Source organism: Mixophyes fleayi, chromosome 3, assembly GCF_038048845.1.
Source record: "Mixophyes fleayi isolate aMixFle1 chromosome 3, aMixFle1.hap1, whole genome shotgun sequence".
NCBI lineage: Eukaryota > Metazoa > Chordata > Amphibia > Anura > Limnodynastidae > Mixophyes > Mixophyes fleayi.
In genome coordinates this window covers 98,464,174-98,489,393 of record NC_134404.1, presented here as the reverse complement: position 1 = coordinate 98,489,393, position 25,220 = coordinate 98,464,174, and the positions used below count along the sequence as shown (strand labels likewise).

Below are 25,220 nucleotides of genomic sequence, written 5' to 3'. Positions count from 1 at the left end.
GCAAAATAAACAGCATTTGATACAGGAGAAAACAATACAGGGGGGTATTAACCCATGAGATATCAAACAAAAATCAGTAGAATTGCATTGCATGCATTACCTAATTAATTACAATTATATCATCTGAAAATATAAGTTTGATAACCATTATTCTAATAACAAAATGTAGATCTTACACAAGGTTATACATACTAAAGAAGAAACTATTTTATTTATTATGTAGTTTCCCCTAGGTTAACGCCATATACTTTTTCTGAATTACAAGTAAAAAACAGAATTGATTGTATGAGTATTCATCACCTTTTCAAAGTTACACCTAAATAAACCTTAGAGCAATCAGTTGTCTTCAGAAGCCATAGGTAATTTATTGAATTTAGTCAAGTCCACAATTGTATCAATTTAAAAATAAACATCTCACAATTGGTAAGAGCATTTCCAAGCAATAGCTTCATCATGAAGATCAAACAAAGAAAATCTAAGTAAATGTTATTGGAGAGACAATATGGCACAACTTTAAGTTTGTCTTGACCAGGCCAACCTCCAAAACTGAGCATCTACGCAAGGGACCACTAAAAGGCCTATGGAAACCCTGAGACTTAAGGTCCTCCATAGCAGAGGTAGACTAAACTATCCACAAGAAAACAATAGCCTAGGCACTTCACAAATATGCACTACCTGAGCGTGACAAAAATAAATGTTTGGCCCATGACTAACACTATGCATCTTTCCAAGAACACTATCCTCTCGTCGCTTCAGGGACTTGTCAAAATAGAAGGCAAAACTGATGGAGCAAGTTCTAGACAAATCTTGGAGAAAAACCTGCTGCAGTCTGCAAGAGATCTAGGACTTGAGAGCCAATTTATTTTCCAGCACCATAATGACCCAAAGCATAAAGCAATAGCCACATTGGAGTGGCTTAACACAAAAATAAAAAAAAGTTAGGGTGACCCAGACCTTCCCCAAAAAATCCATTTTGATTTCATGCTATAAGAAAATAAAATGTGAATAATACCAAAAGGTGTAAATACTTTTTATACTCACTATGGGCCTGATTAACAGTAGGACTTGAATACTATTTAGGGCCACAAAAATATGCTTTGTTTTGCTAGATGCAAGCAAATTTAAAGTTAAATGTATCTCACACTTGTGGCCCCCTATGATGGGGCAGATGCGGGATATTTAAGAGCAGGTTATGTTACAGTCTGGTAGAATGGTCAGTGCTGCCCGCCCTAGGACAAATCATCTCTGCGTTGGGAAGCACAGGAGCTCTTCCTGGGAGCCAAGGTATTGTCCAAAAATGATTAAGTAGTGCCCGAGTCATTGGGTCTGCCTCCAAAGGGGCACAAAGCTCATTGCAAGAGGTGATTGTTTTAGGAATTAATTAAAATAAATACTCCACAGAAACCCACTTATACCTCCTTATGAGTCTCCTTAATCCACAGGGAATCATCTTTCTTCGAGTCCTAAAATAGTTCTGGTGGAATAAAAATAACAGTGCCTTGTGGGGGAGGGGAGGGGGGTATTTAATTTTTAATCCAACTGGAATACTTCAGAACAGAAGAAAGAAGATTCACTATGGATTTAGGAGGCTAATAAACAGGGTAAAAATGGATTTGGGTGAGTATTTATTTTACATAGGTATTTTTATGGAATTAAATGTTTTCTGTGGGCCCTGTCTGCTAGGACATGCTGGCTCTTATAGATCTGCAAGTGGCAGCAAACCCAAGCAGTCAATTTCTGTTAAAGTATGCTGGTACTAATGTTCCACAACAGCAAGAGCCCCAGTGCTATACAGCATGAGACTGGTTTGCTCTGTGGAGAGAGGGGTGAGGGCACACTGTCTTTGATGGCCCAATTGCCCTAGGTAATGTGTGCATCTTATAATCTTATATATAAAAATCACTGGTCTGTTTGCTTGTCCGGTTCTGCATTCGGACACCCCTGCAAAGCGAGGTGGTCCAGTTGGATCCTGAACAGGTTTTAGGAGGGTTAGGGTCTTGGTCAGGTCTCCCATTAGAGTACGCTGGGCAGAAGTTAGACTCTGGGAGCCTATTCTGAGCTTACACTTGGACACCCCTGCACCGATTGGGATGAAACCAAAACGCAAGGTGGTCCAGTTGGAAGTTGGACAGGATATAGGGGGGGTTAGGGTACTGGTTGGGCCTCCCATTGCTGTACGTTGGGCAGAACATTGAACCGGGGAGCCTGTTCTGGGCCTTCCACTTAATGAATTTGGACGAAAACTTCAGTGTGGTAACATTGGAACCCAGAAGACATACTAGGGGGTTTGAGGTCCCAGTCGGACCTTCTCTCTGTGTACTCTGGGCAGAACTTTGACCCAGGGAGCCTGTTCTGGGGTTTCCACTGGATGGATCTGGATGATATTTAAACAAAAACGACACTGGGCAGCCACCTCATGGGTGTGTTGGAAGAGCTGCTAGGCTGTGAATTTTAAAATGTTGACAGTTACATCCAACTCATTGACAACTTAATAACCTGAAGATTTAAACCTGTGCAACACTGGGTACTTCAGCTAGTATTATTTTTAATAATTTTATATAATATATATATATATATATATATATATATATATATATATATATATATATATATATATATTTTATTTTTTTTATTACATACAACTCAAAATACACATGCAAGCTGGTAATGTATCAGCTACAGGCTTTTGCCTAAGTTTAAACTACATCACTGTGTCCTATTCTAAATGAGGGCCTATATGTGTAACATGCAGATTCACGGTTCTCTTTTACAAGAATACACGTATCTGTATAAACACTCACAATGGCACACAGATTTGTAAAGTTTACATATGGAATATATTTCTTCCATTGCATGTGTATACAAAACAGAATAGTTGGATATAATTTTACACCAAATGTATCAGAGAAGACTGGAAAGTGTAAAAGCCAATTCATACATTTTAAAAACAACAATATGCTTTATCATCGCTAATGTGTCATTAATATAAAGGGACACATTTATAAAACATACTTTGAATACAATACATTTTAAGAACATTGCCAGACCAAAGAAGCTATACAAGGTATATTATTTACATAGTGAGCCAACCATGAGCAATCACCTCACTGCTGTTCACCATTGCGCTGTAAAATATAAAACTTCATATTTAAAGTTTTAGAATGAAGCAGATTAGCTGTTTGAGCTTTTTTTGGGGGGTGGGTGGAACGGGCAAGAGAATGAATGAAAAGGTCCAAACAGGGATATTGCTGCTTCTCATTGGCTCCCAACTCTCATCCCTGTCTCACAGGAATTTTAAAGTACTGAACAAAAGTATTCACTATTGTCGGAGGTAGTGCCCAATACTTTAAATTTTAGACATTGTAAATTGCAAAGATGTGCTACTGTTTAATTCTTGGATTGCTTTTCATGCGTTCCAATAGAAACCTTCAGCTATACATTTACCAAGTATATAGGAAAAACCTGCTTGATTCAGAGAAAGCACAAACAAGAAAAGAGTGGGCAAATAATTATTTTTCATGGAAGTTTACAGTTGAAAAAAATTATTTATTAAAGAAAATAAAATCTTACCACCGCTCATGGTCACCACCCATGATGCTCCATGTCCTTTGGAAACCATCTACCCAAGACAGCCAGGAGGGCAATGCCCCCAGTCACTCCTTAGCCCCTTGCCCACTAGGCTGAGTAATGCACTGAGATGAGGTGTAAAACCCAGCCCTGCCACCAGGCAGCGCTAACAGTGCCTGGAGTAAAGCATAATACAGGCACAGAATTTGATGCCAGGAGCGTAGACATCCCAGTAAGTTAATGGCAAATTTGAAGAGAGATAAAACAAGAATTTTTAAGGTTGAAACAGTTAATGAAGTAATGTTTTTTAATTTAAGACTACTTCATTCTGATGATTGTAACAATATGCTAATAAAATACTTATCTATTTACATGTTGTCTACATGACCATAATGAATTAAAACACCATTGCCCTGCACAGGATAAACAATTGGTCATATTGTTCTAAACTGTGGTGACAAAGACAGGAGGTGTTTATGGAGCATGAACAGATTTTGTTCTTGTAACAAGTGGTGTCATAAAAACATGACATATTCCAACTGAAAGCTTTATTCTGCAAGTCTGGTATTAATGTTCATGTTGTTTATCATCTAAATATTCATAAGCCTTCCTTCTAAATCACAAGCAGACTGTGTGATCACTTCAGGAGTCGGTCACAGTTTCTGGAAGACATACCAAGCCCAGCTCTCCAGCTAAACCCATGTTTTTAGAATGTAAACTATAAATTAGGACAAGATTGGACCATAGCATGTTTTCTTTCATTACCAAAAAAAAAACCAAAGTAAAAAGATATAAGACTCCAGCTGATTCAGCTGTGCTACAAGCCGCTGAGCCAAAGCTAATAGGAGCTCATTTGAATAATCAATATGACAACCTTATTTTTCAAATGCAAACAGGATTGATACAGTAAGGTGTCTCACTGCCACATCACAGTCATGGCCTCTTTTAACCCCTAATTAGATTTAGGCGATTATCCCAACACTTCTTTACAAGTGCACAGCTCGGATAAGGGGTGACAAAAGATATATGCTGCTTAATTCAGCCTCCGTAGATTGCAGGTTATGCTGCCGGATAGACTAGAATATCGGTGAACAATTGGTATTCATATTGTCTACAGTTGCAATATGCCAGCGTGTATAGGTTATGTGGGCAAGAAATACCCTAGAGCACTAGTGTGGACTCTTAGCGTAGCCACAATGAAAGATATGGCACATTAATTAAAGGCCTGTCACTACTGCTTTTATCTGAGCTCTTTTTCTTTCAACCTACATAGAACATCAATATTATACTGTTGGATTTTTTTATACACCATAATAATTAAAGTTTAGGAACCTTAAGACTGATTTAATGTGTATTTGCCAGCATTAATATTTTAAGCAGTGTATAAGAAACAAATTGTCTGAATGGATCTGGATAAAAGTAATTGTAACAATAAAAATCAAAACAATGTGGGTTTTTGTACGTAAAACAAATGCAAGCAACCAGCTATTAACCACAAGACAGGTCCTCCTATAACGTTATGTAGTTCAGTTATAAGGAACATCCCAAACCCCGTTATGTTACCATAACTCATGGATAATTCTCATGGATTATTTAGAGACCAGTTACACAGTTATCCAATGCCCATGGAAGTCATTTAACACAATAATGGGGAGTTCCTATTTATGTAAAACATGACATATCCTTTTTAATGATTCATGTGTTCATTAAAGTTTAATAGACTATAAGAACTTTAGTTTGTGTGTAGTTCTTCTCCATAAAAAAAAAAATTCTCCCTGCAACTGACTCACACAATAATGAACACTGGATACAGCTCCAGCATCTCTGCCGTTAAACAGTGGATAAAGTGGCCACATATAAATAAAAGGCGAGAAGTTCCAGATGTCCTGATGGAATGAAAATATCCACATAAAGATCTCTATCCATCTGATTCTAACTGTAAAGCAGTAATCCCCATTTTCATAGTGATCATCCCAACTATTAAACAGTGATTTATTAGTGATTTTAGCATAGTACAGGCACAACTTGCTCTTACATTAGCATTAGCTGTTTATATACAATATGATCCCTTGAATACATTTCTGCACAGGGAAATCTTTGGTTAGATGGGGATTACATAAATTAATAGACATGCACATTTCTCTCTAGCACACATACATATAGATAAACATATATACATAAATATGTATATACACCCAAGTCACAGATGGCTATAATTGACAATGTATGGAGACACAATGTCAGTAAACTCTCCCCAATTGCACTCTGTCTCTGCCCTACCCTAAGACACCCCACCCCCTCTTGATCCTTAGACATATACATCAAAAACTGGCAGCTTATGAGCTATGGTATCATGGGATTTGTCAAGTCCTGACTTTATCTACAAGCCAACACCACTTATTAAGCAATTTATAGGTCTGAATGTGCTGTCCAGAAGCACTTACGAGGGGAAAAACGCTACAGAATACTATTACAGCGACTGCACCAGTACAAGACTGAGAGCAAGGCTTGTGAATGCACTCATTAAAGAGTAAGGTCCTAAATGTTTATATTTCCAATGAAATGCAAGATTTGAGGGATATAAATTGGTTTGAAATATACGCGAACATTTAAACAATAGCTCTGCATTCCAAGACAGCTATTGATCAGCAAATAGGTAAAATTATTGCCATGGCTTGAGGGATCTGTAACAGCAGCAGTGTGAACATCATCAGCCAATCAATGAGGTCCTTTAGGGCAAGGCTTTTTAAAGAAACTGGTTTTAGCATCACACACTGGATACATGAACAGAAAACTGGAGGGAAAGAAAATATATACAAGTATGTAGAATGACGAAGTTCTAGAAACACTTATCCCCCTTACTCTTGTTTAACTGCAAGAGATTGCACAAGAGTTTCATGCCGTTTTAACATGTGGGGGCAGATATTTTGTGGACTCAACCAATACTCATGAAAATGCATGAGTTGACTAGTAAGCTAATGCCATCCACACCACAGCAATGATATTGGTGATAACTTCATATGAACATGACTGCTTACAAATGATGACTCATGCCTCAGAGATGTCATTGGTTTCCAATAAGTTGAGGCTGAATTCGCATAAATATAAGCAAACTGAATAGCTGCCATCATTATATGACGACCACATCAAGGCCTCCCTACCATAGTACAGGGTATTCGGAAAGTCACTGTGCACTTTTGATAATGCAGAGAAAACAGAGGAGAATTGAAGCAGTGGAGAAGTTGCCCATGGTAACCAATCAGCATTGAGGTAACAATTCTAATTTGCATATTATAAATTTATATGGGACAGCTGATTGGTTGCTATGGGCAACTTCTCCACTGTTTTCACTGCTTTATGAAAAGTGCACAGTGACTTTCCGAACACCCTGTATAATGTTTACAGTATTTAGTTGGATGAATGAAGATGATGGGGATGAAAATTACATTAACTCACAAATCCTTATATAGAAGATCTACAAATAACTGTAAGCTCGAGACTAGTACTTTGGATAAACCCACCTAAAATTACAGGTCAGCATACTTTGTTTATAATGCTGTGCATCAAACTATGAAACATAATTAACACATGAGATGTTGCAAGTAATGCTGAATCCAATATGATTATCTGTTTAGCCACTCAATTATTGCAGGCTCTCTGCAGCAGCTTGGTGATAGCAGAACATCGTGTGCAGGGCTGGATGATTACTGTATCTCTGCAGTTCAGTATCTGCAGGGTGTTTGAATGCCCCTCTAACTACTTAAAACCAGTAAAGAGATTACAGCTCACACTAACTGGATTTTCACAGCTCCATATCGTTCACCTTGGATTCCACATGCACAGATTAGGAGGACTCAGTCAGACAATAGTAGCTTAATAGATACAAGATGCCCTGGCTGGGAAATAAAATGCCCCCTTTCTATTCTTTAGCAAAACAAAACCTTATGCACACAAAACCAGTTAAAACATCAGAAGAATGGATCTTTGCTGTCTACGGGATGGATGCTTACAACTAGCACATTGACATTTTCCTTGTACATGACACATCGGTATACATTTGTTTATTCAAGTCCAGTAATGACCCATGACAGACACACCATGATCATACAATCAGGGTGGCTAAGATAATACACATGAAACTGCAAACTGGTCTGTGACAATCTGATATGTAGTAAACCGTAAATCATGCTGCCTTTATAGTGCTTGCTCATATATCACCAATATCATACTTATTACAGTGTGTGATCAATAGTTTACATATACACACTTCATTAAAAAAAAAAATAAATATATATATATATGTGTATACACACACACACAAAGATACACACTTACATACTGTAGAAACACAAGTATACAGGTATATATCATGACAACTTTAAAGACTTTTGTGGTACTGGATGAAGATGATCGTTAAGTATACAAAATACTACAACACGTTTGCTGTGTGAATGTCATTTTTTCCTTGTTTTACCATTTAATATTACTGTAGCTGTTCATAAAGAAGGATTTTCGACCCTGTACTAAATATCCACCCTTTCCATTTATAGTATCTTTGTGGGGGTCTCTCTCCTGGGAAACCACCGTTACTGCATTTACCCTGTCAATCACCTATGGTGGTGTTTGTCTCTCTTTATAACAGGAGACCCCCAAGGTAGCGGCTGTACTGGAAAGCTTGAGAGCTGCAGTGTTATATCTCTCTAGCTATAGAGAGACCCCCTACAGCGCCAACGGTGAAAAACGCTGTTTTACCTTCCTAAAAATGCTGAAGCCTTCTCCTCCAGGACGCCAACCAAAGAAGATTTTATTGGTTAGGGAGGACATTTAATACAATGTATATTTTAAGTGGAAACCCCCATTAACCACATTTCAAAGTACCCCAAAAGAGGGAATCTTAGAAGCAGAGCATAAAGGAAAGATCCATCAATCTCTTCGCACTCTGGTGCTCCCACACTGAGATGTCAGTAGTGAATCCACTCTTACCTGCTGTAAAATAGGATACCCAATGTTAATATATGAGCCTCTGTATATTAATCACATGTTTAATTATGAAACAAACGCTGCACGCCGTAAAATATGCTCAGTAATTCAAAGAGATATGCTCAACATATCACAAAGCCTTTAATTATTTTACACCATTCCCGTTTTATATCACATCAATGCCTGAGCTCAATGTGAATCTACTGATGAATGTTTTATACATGACTAATAACAAGTATTAAAAATTTATCAGGAAATAAATATACTGTGAAAAAATGATTGTGTGTTGCATGAGATTTACACATCAGTAAATGGTATGTAAAAAAAAAACCCACCAAAAAACGTGACCAGAGGGAGAAACATAATTAGCAATTATAACTGTCAAAATGCAGTATATTCTTATAGTACCAGGGCTATTTATGTGTATTTTACTTGGTCTACGGAGCTTGATCCATGAAACTAAAAAAAAAAATTCAATTTTCAAAGCAGACACAGATAAATGGGCACAGAACTGGGCTGGATTACTACATGTGGACAGAACCAGCATGTAGTACCACTTGATGTTTTACAGAGTAACCTATAATTAAGACTGTATTTGTTACATTGTTACAACTGGTTATCAATCTATATTTACATCGCTTTCAGTTTTATCTTATCTATAACTAGTAACACCATTACTGCTGTTTACATATTTTACTTTATAAGTAATCTCACACTTTATACATATTTATAACAAGTTAACCCGTGCATGATACGCATGCATTCTAGTCAAATCAAGCTACTTAAGGTGTTAAAAAGGTTCTTGTCATGCATTTGGGCCATAGCCCAGGCCTCAACCACCAACCACTCCCCACTGTCACCCCCGGCAACCACCAACCACTCCCCACTGTCACCCCCGGCAACCACCAACCACTCCCCACTGTCACCCCCGGCAACCACCAACCACTCCCAACTGTCACTTCTCCTTCAAGAGATATATATTTTTTTTAAAAAATCTTTATAAACACTTTTAACAATTAACAAATTAAAAACATCTTAGTATACCAAATTTCAGCCCTTTCTGAATTTTTTCCCCACACACACTAAGAATTTAGTAGGTCAGTGTATAACTCCGCCCAGCAGGTGGCGCTGCAGCTTGGTTTTTTTTTTTCCACACACACACAGACAAACACACGCCACTAGACATTTATATTATAGATCTTGCTCATGACCATATATTAATGTAAATGATAATATGTGCAGTGTTTTGAATACCTGGTATTTTTATTTTACTAACTATATAAATTAAAAAAAAAGGAATTTATTTACGATATGTTGTCTGATGGGTCTTCCTTACAAAATTTCCTCTTTGATGTAATGACCCAAGGTGGTTAGACATGCTGCAACATTGGTGTATGTAGCAGTACGAGCCACAAGACGACAACAATGCAGAAAATGAGCCTATCAAAAACTGAGAGAATCATTCATGGTAGAATAGCCAATCGCATTCGGCCTGTGTGTGGTTATCTTTTATTTGCACTAGCAGGCTGCAATGAAGCCAGGAGAGATTTGGCCACTATACCAGAAAATGCATGGATCTCCTCTGATTTGGCCACCCGCGTGTGGTCAAACTGAAGACCGATCCTATTGCTTGAAGATTTTCTATTGCGGTGTATAGCAGCAAAAGAGAATCTCTTATATAAAAAACAAAACAAAAAAAAAACAAAAAAACATGTCACTGGAGCGATGCTTTGCTACCCCACAACACTGGCCGGCAGCGGTAAAAGGAATCTTCCCTCTTACCAGGCAAGTGGAGGGCGCTCTATCACCGGCTTGTTCATGTGCACTGGAACTTGGAGCCCGGACTTGGGCTTTTAGTTGCATATTCAAAAAACAAAAATAAAAATGAAAGAAAGAAAAAAAAAAAATGTAAAAAAACAGATTTAAAAAATACACATTTATTTAAAAAAAACAGGAAAAAATTCTTTATTTTACTAATAAAGCATTTTTTCCCCTCTATGGGCATTCGCGGCTAATGCCACTGCATTTGGTAAATATACTTCCCCATGGAAAGCAAGAGGAAGCATCGCAGGAGCCCTCCAGTGATGGCCATCACTGGTGACAGTCCTCAGCGACCAGGTACTTTGGTAAATGGGTAGAAGCCCTAAACCCTGGGAAAACGCCAGTTCTCGCAGAATTCAGAGCTCATCTCCCATTGATAAGCAGCTCTGTAGTATATTAAGTACAGATTAAACTACAAACATTACAACAGTTGTATTCCTTTACAAGTTTATTATTAGACAGGAGTAATGTTAATTTACAGAGCATTTGCAGAGGTGCAAACCCACTGTGTTGATGCTCTTTTGTGACATCCTAGGTCTACTTTTGTGCAAATTCATTACATTTTACAGGTAAGTGCATGGATGTTACAGCAAAGATGGCAGCCTCTGGTGAGAGGAAGAGCAAGTGCAGATTAAGCACGCGAGTGCATCCACTTGCAAAAGTGAGGTTTCATTTTGGTGGAAAATAATACTTATAATGATAATAAATAACTCACAAAGGGGGAAGCAGATTGATTTTTCAGAGACCATTTCAAGGATTGTCAAGTGTGTGTGCTTCTTGATATGCGATAGTTGGACAAGTTGGTGCAGTTGTGCAAGTGAAGAAAAAATTGAATTGGACTCTGGAGGATACTGGGGCAATATATGGATTTGCAGAGCGGTGCAGCAGATATGGTGCAATACGAGTGAAAGATTGCCCTAAATGCCTCGGCAAAACCAGATTGAAGAGGGGAGAGAAGAGTGAAGGGAAATCTTTGCGGAGTAAAGGTGGGAGGTTTATTTGCATTTTTCATAAGAAAAGAGTGTGTTCTTGCAATACTTTACAGGTAGAGGGGATAGGACTGGGAGAAAGCCTGACAGTGAGGAGTGAAGCAGAGGGTGGATGCAAGGGTGGCAACAAGGAAGCGGGCTTAGGAGACTCTGGAAAATGTAGTGGTGTTGACTGTAAAGAGGTAGTGAGTCTGGGAAGAGGGAAGATGATACACATTTGAATATATACTATAAAAAAAAAATGTAAAAAAAGTGACAGTTATAAAAAATAATGTATATAGTGCTTACACATATTAAACAGAGCTTTACAGATACTATGTATTATTCACATCAGTCTCTGCCCCACTGCAACTATCAATCTATGTTCCCTATCATACAAACATGCATGACCCACAACCCCAGCACTGCGAGACAGCAATGTTAACTACTGTGCCAACCAATCCATACACTAACATTTATACATAGTGTAGAAGCCACTTGAATGGGAGATTTAAGAAATAGAAGCTTATTTTTTAAAATTTAGTTTCATTATCAAGCAAAAAAAATAAAATAAAATAAATATTACTATTGCAGTTTTTAGGGTAGAATTAAATATATATGATGCAATTACTTTAGCTCAATTGATAATCATGGCTTATGCAAAGACACATTAAACTGATTGGATCACGTCAGATTGCTATTATAAGTCCATCTGTGTCAAACAAAAGCAAACCAAGAACAAATTTATACTTTGATTTGATAGTTACTGGGTCTATCAATACCTACTCTTGTTATCTTACACTGCCCACCTTGAACCAGCTGTCACATATTAAAAAACAATTTGCCATGCTACGACCCAGAAAAAGCTCCAGGCAATTGTTTTAAACACACTTCGTAATAACCATAAGCTAATTTCTGCATTGATTGTTTATTAAATTGTACTCATCATGCAGGTTTGAAAAAATCTTAGAATAATAGTGCAAACAAAACTACATTTATCACCACTAGTGAAAAGGAAAAGTAGTGATGTTGCCCATAGCAACCACTAGGCGTTTGGTTTCATTTTTTAGAATGTATTAAATGAAAAACTAGAATCTGGTTGGTTGCTATGAGCAACATGTCTACTTTTTGTTTTTATTACCCCCAGGAATGACCTGATCATGCAAGTTCAAAAGTCTTTAGCCCAAGGATGCAAAGTCCCTACCAACATCAGAGCCCTGAATCTTACTGCTTTCAAATTTGTCACAAACAATTTACTTTGGGGATTCAGCACGGTGACACAGTGGTTAGCACTGCATCCCCACAGCGCTGATATCATGTGTTTACTTCTAACAAAGGCAATATCTGTGTGGAGTTTTTGTTGTTCTCCCACACTCCAAAAACATACTGGTAAGGCAACTGGCTGCTGACTATGAGAATGAATAAATTATCATCATATAATATTATATCAACGCTGTGCAATATGGTGGCGCTATATAAACTATAATAATATTACTATTAGCCAAAGAACTTAACAGATTTTGACTTTTTTCCCCAATTTTAGAAATTCTCAACCTATAATAGAATGTAACCGTAAATGTTACTGTCATCAAGAAGACAGTTAATTATATCAATTTGTGAATAAAATCACTGGCAAAATTAAGAAACCAACAAGCCCCAAAAAATTCTCAAATATTCCTTTTAATTTTTGGTATGCAACTACTAAATAGCACAAAATCAAGAAGTTTCATGTTACTATAAACAAAAATGACTAAACATATAATACCCCAACTTAATTTGGACATCATATTAATTTGAACTTATATTGGACATTATATTAATTTGAACTTATATTGGACAAGTCATGTTTTTTTTTCTAACAAATTTAATGGTAAATAATCGGATACGTTTTTCTCAAACATAACATGTATAAAATCTAAAAATACATATTTGCTAAATTAAAACCCGGCCCAAGGTAGCCTACTATGGGACTGGCCCAGGGGGCAGTTCCACCCTGCCCCCCCCCCAGGCCAGCCTGCCCCTGCTGTAAATACATATATATATTTCCTTCCTACCAATCAAACATTTACCCTTCGCCACTGGTGAAAGGCAACAAGATCTTTTTACAACCTCTCGTCTTTTTCAATAAATTTTGCATGAAAACATGTTATCCTAGCACAAAGTTGCCTGCTGTCGCATTGGAAGTATGATAAATGTTTAATGAAAACAACACCGCTCAGCTTGGTGTCAGACAACAGCTATCACACAGACCTGCTTTGATCTAAGCAGACACTTAAAAGGAGTTCTGAGAATGCTTTGCTCCACAGAACTCTATAACCTATATGCAAATAGCAGGGAATTAGCATAAATGACTTCCTGCTGCATAAAGAGGATGCAAGGAGAAAAAAAAAAAATATGACAAGCTCCAAATAAAAATCTAGCGTCTACTGTCAGACTAGAAAAGTCCAGAAACCTTAGTTTGTTTGTGAAAATGTGTTGTCACAGGGGAGATGTACACGCGTTTCCTGTACCAGGAACCCCAACTGCTAAACAGCACATGCTGCAATAGAAGTATTGAGCACAAAACAACAAATTACGTTTCCAGTGCCACAAAACAGGGTTTCCCAGTTTAATCGATATGAACCAGATTTCTCCTAACGCAAGAATGTGACAATACGTTAAAAGTCTTCTCACCTACTCAATATATTAATGGAATAGGGACAGTGCGTAGGAAGCTGGTGAATAGAACAGGGAATGATGACTGAGGCCAATGTGTTAAAGAACTAGGGGTCTATTTATCATAGGCAGAAGAGCCCTAAATCCGATGAAAACGAGTGTATTCACCAGAGATGGGATGTCTCATCATTGATTGACTGGGCTTCCTGTACAGTACGCAAGTGTGACCCGGTAACCCAGTATATCTTTTCTACCTAGAACTCTCCAGTACTGGGTAGGACCCACTTTTGCTCTCAGATCAGCCTGAATTCTTTGTGGTATTGATTTAACTCGGTGCTGGAAACAATTCTGTGAGAGTGTCTCTTCCATGCCGACATGATAGCAGATTTGTCAGCTGCAAATCTCTAGCTCCACCACATCCCAAAGGTAAACAATGCTGGTCCCTAGGCTCCCAATAGTGTGGCCCTAGTAATGATACACTAAAAACAATGACTTAATTAAAGAATATACTAGAATTTTCAGAATAAATGACATAAATTTCAGTGTACTGATAAAATAAGAGTACAATAAAAACACAGTTGTGTTAAAGCAAGCTGTATGTGACTGCCTAAGGAATCATGAGAGCAACAGTCCCAAAACGTGCAGAATCCGGTGATTCTGCAAGTTTGTATATTTGTATACTGTATTGGATTGAAGCCTGGTGACTGTAGAGGCCATTGGAGTACATTGAACTCATGGTCATGTTCATGAAACCAGCTTGAGATGCTGTGTGCTTTGTGACATGACTCATGGTGATTCTTCTGGAAGTAGTCATTACAAGATGGGGTATACTAAGGCCATAGAGGGATGAAATGCCAGCAACAATAATCAGGTAGGCTGTGGCATTTAAACAACACTCAATTAGTTTTAAGGGATCTAATGTGTGCCAAAAAAGCATTCTCCACACTATTACACCCCCATCACTAGCCTGTTGACACAAGACAGGATGGATCCATGGATTTATCGGAGCAGGTAATGTTCTTCAGAATCTTCAACTGTCTGGTTTCCATGGGCCTGTGGTGTCCACTGAAGCCTCAGGTTCCTGTTCTTAGTCGACCGAAGTGGAACTTGTTGTGGCCTTCTGCTGTTGTAGCCCATCCTCTTCAAGGTTTGACGTGCTCTGGGTTCAGAGATGCTCTTCTGCATACCTCTGTTGTACCGCATGGATACTTGTGTTATGTGGCCTTCCTTTCAGCTTGAACCAGTCTGTCCATTTTCCGCTGACCTCTCTCATCAACAAGACGTTTTTACACACACACACACGCCGATAAGCCACAACATTAAAACCACCTGCCTGATATTGTGTAGGTCCCCCTTGTACCACCAAAACAGCTCTAACCCATTGAGGCATGAACTCCACAAGACCTCTCAAAGGTGTCCTGTGGTATCTGGCACCAAGTCGTTAGTATTGGCAGAAGTTCCTATAAACAGAGCACATGTGCGGATATCTGTGATAGGTGTCAGCAGTGTTGGTGGTGGATGTTAAGCCACAAAAACACTTTGCAACCGATTAGCAAAGGTAACCACAGATATTAATGTCAGACAGCAATCAGATACCTCATGCACATATATGTATACACAGATTGGTCATAAACGTTCTTATACTCTGCACATTCATGCAGGATTTTGGGAGATGGCAAGAAAAATAAATAAATAAATTATATATATATATATATATATATATATATATATATATATATATATATATATATATATATATATATATATATATATATATATATATACACATACACACAAACACACACACACAGATGTGACTAACATCTTCTTATCTGGGGTTCTAATAAGTTAATGAAACTGTGCAATCACAAAGTCAGTCCTTTGGTATTATTGAAATTCAAATGTTTATTTTAGCAGATGTTTGCTGATATTTATATTGTGTTTCTCACACATTTGTTTTAGAAGCACATCAGAAATGGGACATGCTTGTCAGAACATCATTTTATTTCTGTATAGGAGTACAGCTTGTCCTGATTCGCATCTGTTATTGTTCACTAGAGAATGGGAGTGACAAGACATGGTTATAGCTTCTGCTAGCACAATACTTCTCCAGTTCTATGATGGGTTTGGTGAATATATCACCCTTGCTGTGTTTAAATGTGTATTTTCTCTGTTAAAAGGCCTTCAAGCACATGGAGCAACCAGTATCAAAGAATGAAATGTGGTCCTCCCTTCAGCGACTGTAGAGGACTGCACAGCCAGTATCCTTGTATGGAAGAATGCAGTGTACAATGATGAGTCCATCAGTCTGAGAGGAGCACCAGAAGTAGTTAGGGGCCATCCTTAACTAGGGATTCCGTTTTCCGCAGACTCTTAGTATAATATGCTAAGCTTATTTTTGGCTCCATGTTTCTTTTTTAAGCACCATGCACTATGTCCATAGTGCAAAGCTGGGCCGGATTAACCCGAGGTCTAACTGGGCTGGAGCCCAGGGGCCTCGGGCATCTGGGGGGCTCGCTAGCATTCATCGGGTCAGGCGTCCCCGCCCCTGGCTCTGACTGTCAGCTGGAGAATGGCAGGCAGCTAATAGTAAAGGTTATGCATTAACTGCCTGCTGTCACTGTAGTGCTCCCACGGCACGCAGTAATCTCTTTACTGAGGAGATCTTGTGAGAATGAGACTATGACTCATAGTTTCACTCTCACGAGATCTCCTCAGTAAGGAGATTACTGCGCGCCGTGGGAGCACTACAGGGGGTGACAGAGGAACGGAAGCAGATAAGCGCTCGTGGGGGGGCACGCGAGGGAATGGAGGCCCTCAATTGCTTTAATCCAGCCCTGAGTGCAAGTCAGCTGCATCCAGCACTGTCACTATAGAGAACGCAGATAACCTCCATACCTAATAACAGCAGCACCTACCTCAGATGAGCCACACACTATTTTAGGTGTGGTGGCTGCAAGTGATTGCACCTGAGCAGTGGCGGAACGACCATTGGTGCAGCAGGTGCAGATCACTGGGACCCATGAAGATAATGGGGCCCACTGCAGAGGGTTTGGGGCCCCTGCCTACCTACACTGGGGTCCACAGCTTGCTAGTTCCGCCTCTGTGTAAACTAGTGCGTGTTACCGCAGGTGCAGAGTGTGGACATTCACTTTCTGCCTGTTGTTCCATCCCTACAGTGGGTCTTCAGCACAGTCTACAGGACCCCCGAATATATCACAGCTACACATAAATGAAAGCAAATTACAAAAATTAACCCTGTCTCCACTTGTTTAGGGTGAACTATTGTGAGAAAAGCTGAACAGGTGACTATGAAGAGGTTCCATGTTTAAAAGCAAATCAGAAATTTTAATTCCACAGATAGCGTGCCCTAGTAATGCACCCTATATCAACAAGCTCGTTTTCAACAGAGAAAACAGCAAGCATCTCTGTGGAGAGCAGTGTTATAAAGAAAATATTTCAAAAAGGCTTTTTGCAAGATGGCATCAAAACAGCTTCTTCATGGTTGATGCGGTTTATGTTACCATAATGGATAAAGTTGACCGATTAAAATAACTCAAGAGATTGCGCCAATACAGCCAGGACCGGATAATGTAATAAAAGCAAAACAGATGAACAGCAACAGACTTCTGATTTAAATAATTCTATAGGGTCTAGGTAGAATTTCCCATGAATTTATACAAGAGGAATTTATCCCAGAAGCAGTCGTAATAACTAATGCTATCAAGAGGCAGAGATTTGTAGTCATAGTTTTTCCTAAAACGGAGGAGGTCTCGGCTCTATTTGAGAAAATTATGCTATTTTATATCCGCACTCAGAGATGGCCTTCACCAATCATATCGAATTGCTAATATCTCTATGTTCAAAATGAGTAACATCCACATTATCATGATACAACTTTGCCACTGTGGTTTAAATCAAACTCCACACACTCAAAAAGATAAGAACCTTATACAGATTTTCAGAGGATGCTGTGAGATAAAATATGTATACTCCATCAGAGGCTTCAGGTGGCGAGCTGTGTGTTGTAGATTACGGATGACCATGGGTAGCACAATCACTGACAAAAGAGGAGCTGTGTCATGGCACGTAAGGAGCTGAACGTCATTATCAATTATTTGATGGATGGTCAGTATTGACAAGGCAAATTATTATAATGATAATTCATAAGACTTAACTTATTGAACACAAAAGGACAGAGCATGGGAAATATAACATTTACACTGGAAATTTGTTTTGTTTTTTGTATTATATATAAATTATTTTATTAAAAAATACCAGTAGAAATCAATGAAAATGCATATTTTCCAAGCTGTCCCTCTTTAATGGTCTGTACAGGTCTATCATGATTCCAAAACAAGCAGATGCAATCAAGTACATGGGAGGCACAAATATAGTGTGTAGTGTTGCTATTTGATGCAGGGGTGCAATTGCTGATGGGAGTTGTAGTTTATAGGCACAATCGTTGTATACAGTTATGTGATGTCACAGCAAGCTGCCCTTTTCCATTTAAGTTGTATATGATACTTTTTAAACATACTATTACTTCTTATCGGATGACTGTAGCATGCAATAACAAATATATACCCGCTTGTTTTACCTAGATATTATCTAGACAAGGCCCATCATTTTCAATATATCACCTTTTTTCACCTATAATTTAGGGGCACATTTATCAAAACCCGCAGAATATGAAAAATAGTTTTCAATCCTTATCGCATTGATAAGGATTGAACTATTTCTCATATTTATTAAAAAAGCAACACAGGAACAGCAGTTCCGAAAAAACTGCTGTTCCTGTGAAGTGTAAATCATATAGTTACCAAGGCCTCTTCATTCCCAAAGCAGCATGAGATGAACGGGGCTCCTCTTCTGACTCCAGTGCGCATGCACCGAGTGAAACCCTCGGGCATGCGCACAGATATCTCTGCTCTTGCTCTGCAACTATAGTTGCAGAGAGCGAGCGGTGAGTGACAGGGAGGGATCATGTGATCCCTCCACACATGCGCTGATCCGAAGAGCAGAGCTGACAGCACTGAAAATTTTCATTAATGATAATGTACACCAGCTTGAGCTGGCGTACATTAACATGTTTGAAAAGTTAATTACATTTATTGTTAAATAGCGTTACTGAGCACTCCCCATACATTGTTATGGGGAGTGCTCAGTAAAACAATAGGAGATGCAAAGCAGCAGATATCTATGATATCTGCTGCGATGCTGCTATCATAAATAGCAAATTAGTGTTTAATCCCCGAAAACTATTGTTTTTGGGGATTTTACAGGGGGGGAAACCTTTGATAAAATATGCCCCTTAAAGAGGTATTTGAAAACTGAAGCAACATATCTCCTTTTGTGATAACCCAGTGGTAACAGCTTCAGATTTCACATGTAAATTTTTGTCTGTCTATGAGAGAAGTGTCTTTGAGGAATTGTGTCCTATAGAAGTAAATCGTGCACACTAATAATGCAATATAGAAACTGATCTGTAAGTATCTGACCTTAACAGTTTGTTTTTTTTCAGTCACTTGGCTTTTGATTTTTGTCTATCTTCAAAAATAACCAAATTGCAATGTTTACATTCCATTCTAATAAACCATAGATGAAAAAAAATATAATTGAAAATAAACATACACAATGAATTTGCCCCCTATAAAAGGCTCTTCAGATATGTTTATAGAGTTTTGAACTCCTTGGAGTTCCGTGATCTTAATAAAAACTTATTTTGCTTTTAGAGGGTGCCAAAATCTTGCTGTGACTTGCAATATGTGACTAATCCACTGTGTGGGGCATACTATGGTGTATAGAAACTCCGTTTTATATTATAGAAAATGCTTAAACTTTTAAAACTTCTCTTCTCATTATGGAGAACAAGTATTAGTTACAAGAAAGGAAAATGGCTAGATGGGCAACAAACAATGATTCCATTAATTTATCCAATAATAGCTTCATATTTTATAACATGTATATTATGCATGGTGGCTAAGTGGTTAGCACTTCTGCCACACAGCGCTGGGGTCATGGGTTCAATTCCCGACCATGGCCTTATCTGTGAGGAGTTTGTATGTTCTCCCCGTGTTTGCGTGGGTTTCCTCCGGGTGCTCCGGTTTCCTCCCACACTTCAAAAAACATACTAGTAGGTCAATTGCCTGCTATGAAAATTGACCCTAGTCTCTCTCTCTGTCTGTGTGTGTGTATGTTAGGGAATTTAGACTGTAAGCCCATCCTTTGTAAGTTGTCTCAGCTGGTGCAGGTTGTAACAAAACAGTATGGAAGGGGCAGTGCTGTCAACTGCACAATGGACACAGTTGTCAACAGACAACTTACTAGAAATCAGATAAAGCTATAGCTAGGTGGAGTTACCCAATAAGGTTTTATTTTCATAATTAACATGGTATGTAACACACACTGTAATCCACATACTTATTACGTCTATTTTCCCAAGTGGACAAGGGGATTAAACATCCTTTAACTTGTGACACCAATATCAGTTAGCAATGACAGCTCAGTAACAACTGGTTCAGTAACTGATGTGCAGTGTCCAGAAAAGCAAGTCATTAGCAGCAATAAGAGTGCACTGTAAATCAGGAGACCTACCCAAGTCTGGAACTGGATTCTCTCTCTTTTCCTCTCTCTTTTCCTCTAGTTTTTCCCTTCGCTCTGGCTTTTGCCCTTTCCCGGTCATAGGATTTGCTACGGGATCTTCTTCGGCTGGAGTGATCACTGCTACGGCTGCGAGATCGATGACCATGTCTTGAATGTGACCTGTTCAAACAGAGATAACAGGAGAAATTGTTAAATATTTAGTTTATGAGAGAGGGGCGAAGGGTATGTTCAAATGACAAGTGAATGTACCTCGAGGAAATAGGAACCATTAACCTCTATGTGTTGGCTAACCTGTGACAATCCAGGCGTTGTGAAACTACAAGTCCTAGCATGCCATTCCAGCAATAAGCTGCTATATATTGGCAAAGCATGCTGGGTTATGCGATTCTCGGCGAACAACGTCAATGGGGTTCCCATCCCTCCCACTTCACTACTAAGTGGTGAGAGATCAAGAAGAAAGGTCTGCCCTTACGTTGGTCAGGGAGATCTACTTGAAATTCGAGATATGATTACTTAAAAAGTTTTGCAACACAATGTTATAAAATAAGGCCAAAATCAATAGAACCGAATAAACTTATGGCATATGTGATGCTGACAAAGCTAGCTTTAAATTTAAAGCTGCCCATAAGCAGGTGGATAGAATCACTTCGACCAATCACTTGGCTTAAGAACTTATTTGGGCAGAAATATAAACATTTTCAGATACAGCCACTTAGAGTCCAATTAGTGTGGATGGAAGATGACCACTCACACTGTCAGATTGCATTCATTGCTTGAACATGTTTTCTGCAAGTCCCATTTGACAATAACTCAATCTCGAGTAGCTACATAGGAAGGTGACACAGTGGTTAGCATTGCAGCCTCACAGCACTGGGACTATGGCTTTCATTCTGTGTTTGTCTTTGTAGTATACGGCGAAAACCACACAAATAAACTGGGTTCTGACAAATTAACCCTTGCATGTGTGTCCCCCGTGTAGTACGGAATGTCAGACTGTTGTGAATGGCTAAATTTTGTCTGTAAAGCACTGTGTAATATGTAGGCACTATATAATTACGGATTAGTAAATAATAATATGCAGATGCTGACAGGTCATTGTGGGCCCATTCAATACACAGACATATAAAATCACTACTACCCATGTAGTAAATCCCTCATTTTAAATTTAATTTAAAACAATACTTATTTGTGATCTATGCCTTTACATACAGGGTACTACAAATCCTTGGTATTATTGCAAATTTCATTGCTTTGAAATACCGATGTGCGTGTCCACTTTATCAAAACAAAGGCCATGCACAGCTGTCAGTATCGTCTGGTAATATTATTTGCTCTATTCTCTCCCAAAGCCCTTTGGGCTGTAGACAACACTAGCAGCTATTTAATGATAATACAACTGTATACTGTTTGAATAAAGAGAATGAAAAACCACTGAGTAGGGTTCGGGGCCTACAGAGAGAACAATTGCAGATTTAATATGTAGGGACTCCAACAACCAGGATATTATTTTTTAGAAAATATTACTAATATAAAACAAATTTATCAACCACCAATATAATTATATTCATTCTTAAGCATAGTGTCCATTTAACAACAATAGTCTAAACCAGTGTTTCTCCAACCCAGTCCTCAGGACCCTTAACAGTGCAGGTTTTCCAGGTGATAAGGGAAATAATTATACCAGCTGTAGATCTGTATCAGCCAGTAATAAATACACCTATGCTAAAGCAATGAGATATGGAAAACATGCACTGTTAGGGGTCCTGAGGACCAGGTTTAAGAAACACTGGTCTAAACCACCCAAATAGACATGTGGCTAATTTGCTATAGTTATTATTATTATTATTATTATTATTATCATCATTTATTTGTTAGGCGCCACAAGATTTCCACAGCACCATACACAGTACAAACAGTAGACTATACAGGGTGAAACAGTACAGAACAATAAACCAAAAATACCAATACTTCAGAAACTCCAGGCAGGCTAATGCAATAAACACGGAGCAGAAGAACAGGTAAGGAAACAGGAGGGAAGAGGGCCCTGCTCATGTGAGCATACATATTAAGGAAGGGTAAACAGAACAGGCACAAGGGGAGCCAGTTGAGGCAAGGGGGAGAGAAGGGAGAGCGAGTGGAGGAGATGGGGGGGGGGGGTTAAGTGGATGGTTGGCAGGCTTTGAGGAAGAGGTGAGTTTTGAGTGCACGTTTGAAGGAGCACAAAGTAGGAGAGAGACGGATGGAACGAGGGAGGTCATTCCAGTGAAGGGGGGCCGCATGGTAAAAGTCTTGGATTCTGGAGTGGGAAGAGGTGATAAGAGTGGAGGAGAGGTGGCGATCATTGGCTGAGCGCAGGGAGCGGGCAGGAGTGTGAATGGAGAGGAGGTTAGAGATATAGGGGGCAGGAGAGTGTGAGAGCGCCTTGTAAGTGGTGGTGAGGAGTTTGAAAAGGATTCTGTAGGGGAAGGGAAGCCAGTGTAAGGCAAGGCAGAGAGGGGAGGCAGAGGAGGAGCGGAGTGAGAGGAAGATGAGTCTTGCGGCCGCATTGAGTATAGAGCGGAGGGGGGAGAGATGGGAGTGGGGGAGGCTGATGAATGATGTGCAGCCATTGGAACATCTGATGTCTAGCTATATGTCCCAAGATGATCAGCCAGCTTGACAAATCTTTCATGCTTAGAGATCTGATTGTCACTGGACATCAAGATACATTTCCGCTAGATGTAGAACCATTATTCCATCACAACGAAGCATTAAAATTCAATGCAGTTATATGCGAACCACTATTTGATCACAGACCTTGTTCTTTTGGGCGACACATATGGCAATGTTGGACCAATCTGTTCTAGAATAAACAATTTAGTAGACTTATTTTGTCACGTGTGTGGACAGCTTAACTCACTAAAACTGCCCACATGAATTCTCATAACAACGCTGTCACTGTGGTTAAGGTCAGATGTGACAAAATCCTGCCCTTTATAATTTTCTAGAACATGGGCTCTTCACCCTTCTTGGTCAGGACCCAAAATTGGTTTATGAATTAACTTTATAACCCATACACACTGACATTTTCACAAACATATACGTAGACAACCGTAATAGAAAAGAATATATTAAAACATATATATTGAATAGGGCATTGAAAACTACAAAATAATGGTAAAATATTTCCGAAAACTGTTCTACAAGTAACTTTCTAGAAATAGAGGTGTTGCCCTTAACCAATCAGAATCACATTTTTCTACTACAATTTTTTTTAAAAAAATGGAAGTATAGTTTAAATGCTAGGAGCAACACTATTTTCTTCAGTAACCTGTACAACCATATATAAATAAGCCACCAATTCTCATAAATGTCCCCCAATAAGTTTGTTAAGGAAGGGTCACGAGGTCCTACACTAATTGGCATGAATACCCCCATTCCAGGTTTACACCCATGGGTCATGAACCACTGATCTTAATAGTGTTCAGTCTCTAAAGACCAAAAAAAACTGTTTTAGGGCACTTCTTGCTTTGTAAACAAAGGTATTTTAAGCTTAGAGATGGCAAGTACTAGTGTTAAACCCTTGTAAAACTCAGCAATATGTTTTCTGAGAATTAGTATTAGCAAAGGTAGCAATATGGCACTTCCCACTCATTAAATTTATTTTAAAAGAAGAGCTGCGTTTGTTTTTTGAATCCAGCAATGGTAATCTCATCTATTTTCCTATTAACAGCAACAAACACAATTCAAAACAGAAAGAGCACGAAACCATTTAAATATATTTAAACTAAAATCGGTAGACACTAATAATATTACTTAAAACTATATACTGTATTAGGTAAAAAAAAACAAAACACAACACAGAACAGATTTATTGAAAAGTGGGTTGCCATAAAAAGACCCACCACTATGGCAAAGGTTAAGTCACTTAGTCAAGTTGAAAGATCTTCAAAGGCTTCTCAGATCCAGATAGGCCCATATGTTACAAAAATTCTGTGAAAGAGTCATTACGTTCCAATCTGCTTCTCGTGTCGGGACTTACAGAACACACAGATGCTTGGCTCAACACCCTTCTCCAAGCCTCCCATCAGATAATGACGGTTCTCCAATACCTTTGTATGTGACAGACCCAAAGCAATGTCTTTATTCAATCAACACCTAGCCAGGTTGTAAAATAAATAAGTAAAATATAGATGGGAAAAGAAAAAAATAAATAAACGGGTCCACAAACCAAAGCGATCCATAAATTTATATTTACTTACTGCACAATACGTGTTAATTTGCTAATTTCTTCACAGGTAATCAATTAAAATGTAAAAATATTGGATAAAATTAGTTGCACTAAATTTAACAGCTGCTCCATAAGCATAATTAATTTCACAAGAGCCATATGTATTCTCTACACAGACAGAGTTGAAACAGAAAAAAGCAGATTTGAAAATAAGTTTGAGAAAATCTGCATTTAATTAGCAGGTGGGCACTACAACTGCATAATGTTTTATACATTTTTATTTATGAAGTGACAGAAGATCTAAAGGCTTTTTAAAATGGCGTTTATTGTTTGAATGGGTACTGTTTTGCTGCATGCTAAAGTGATTTAAATCCTCATAGCTGTTCTTTGAAAAAAAATCATAAATGATGAAG

The 25,220-nt window shown here is 38.5% G+C and overlaps 1 protein-coding gene across 3 annotated transcripts in view; it reads right to left on the bottom strand.

Annotated features, from left to right (window-relative positions):
* The window catches only part of RSRC1 (arginine and serine rich coiled-coil 1), a 242,632-nt gene that overhangs the window by 183,579 nt on the left and 33,833 nt on the right, over window positions 1-25,220 (bottom strand). For 2 of the 3 annotated variants that reach the window (XM_075202052.1, XM_075202053.1), the window contains exon 4: window positions 20,589-20,756. The exons of the other annotated variant lie outside the window; for it this stretch is intronic. In XM_075202052.1, coding sequence (XP_075058153.1) covers window positions 20,589-20,756 — 168 coding nt within the window. The remainder of the gene's footprint in view (window positions 1-20,588; window positions 20,757-25,220) is intronic. 3 annotated transcript variants of the gene reach the window in all.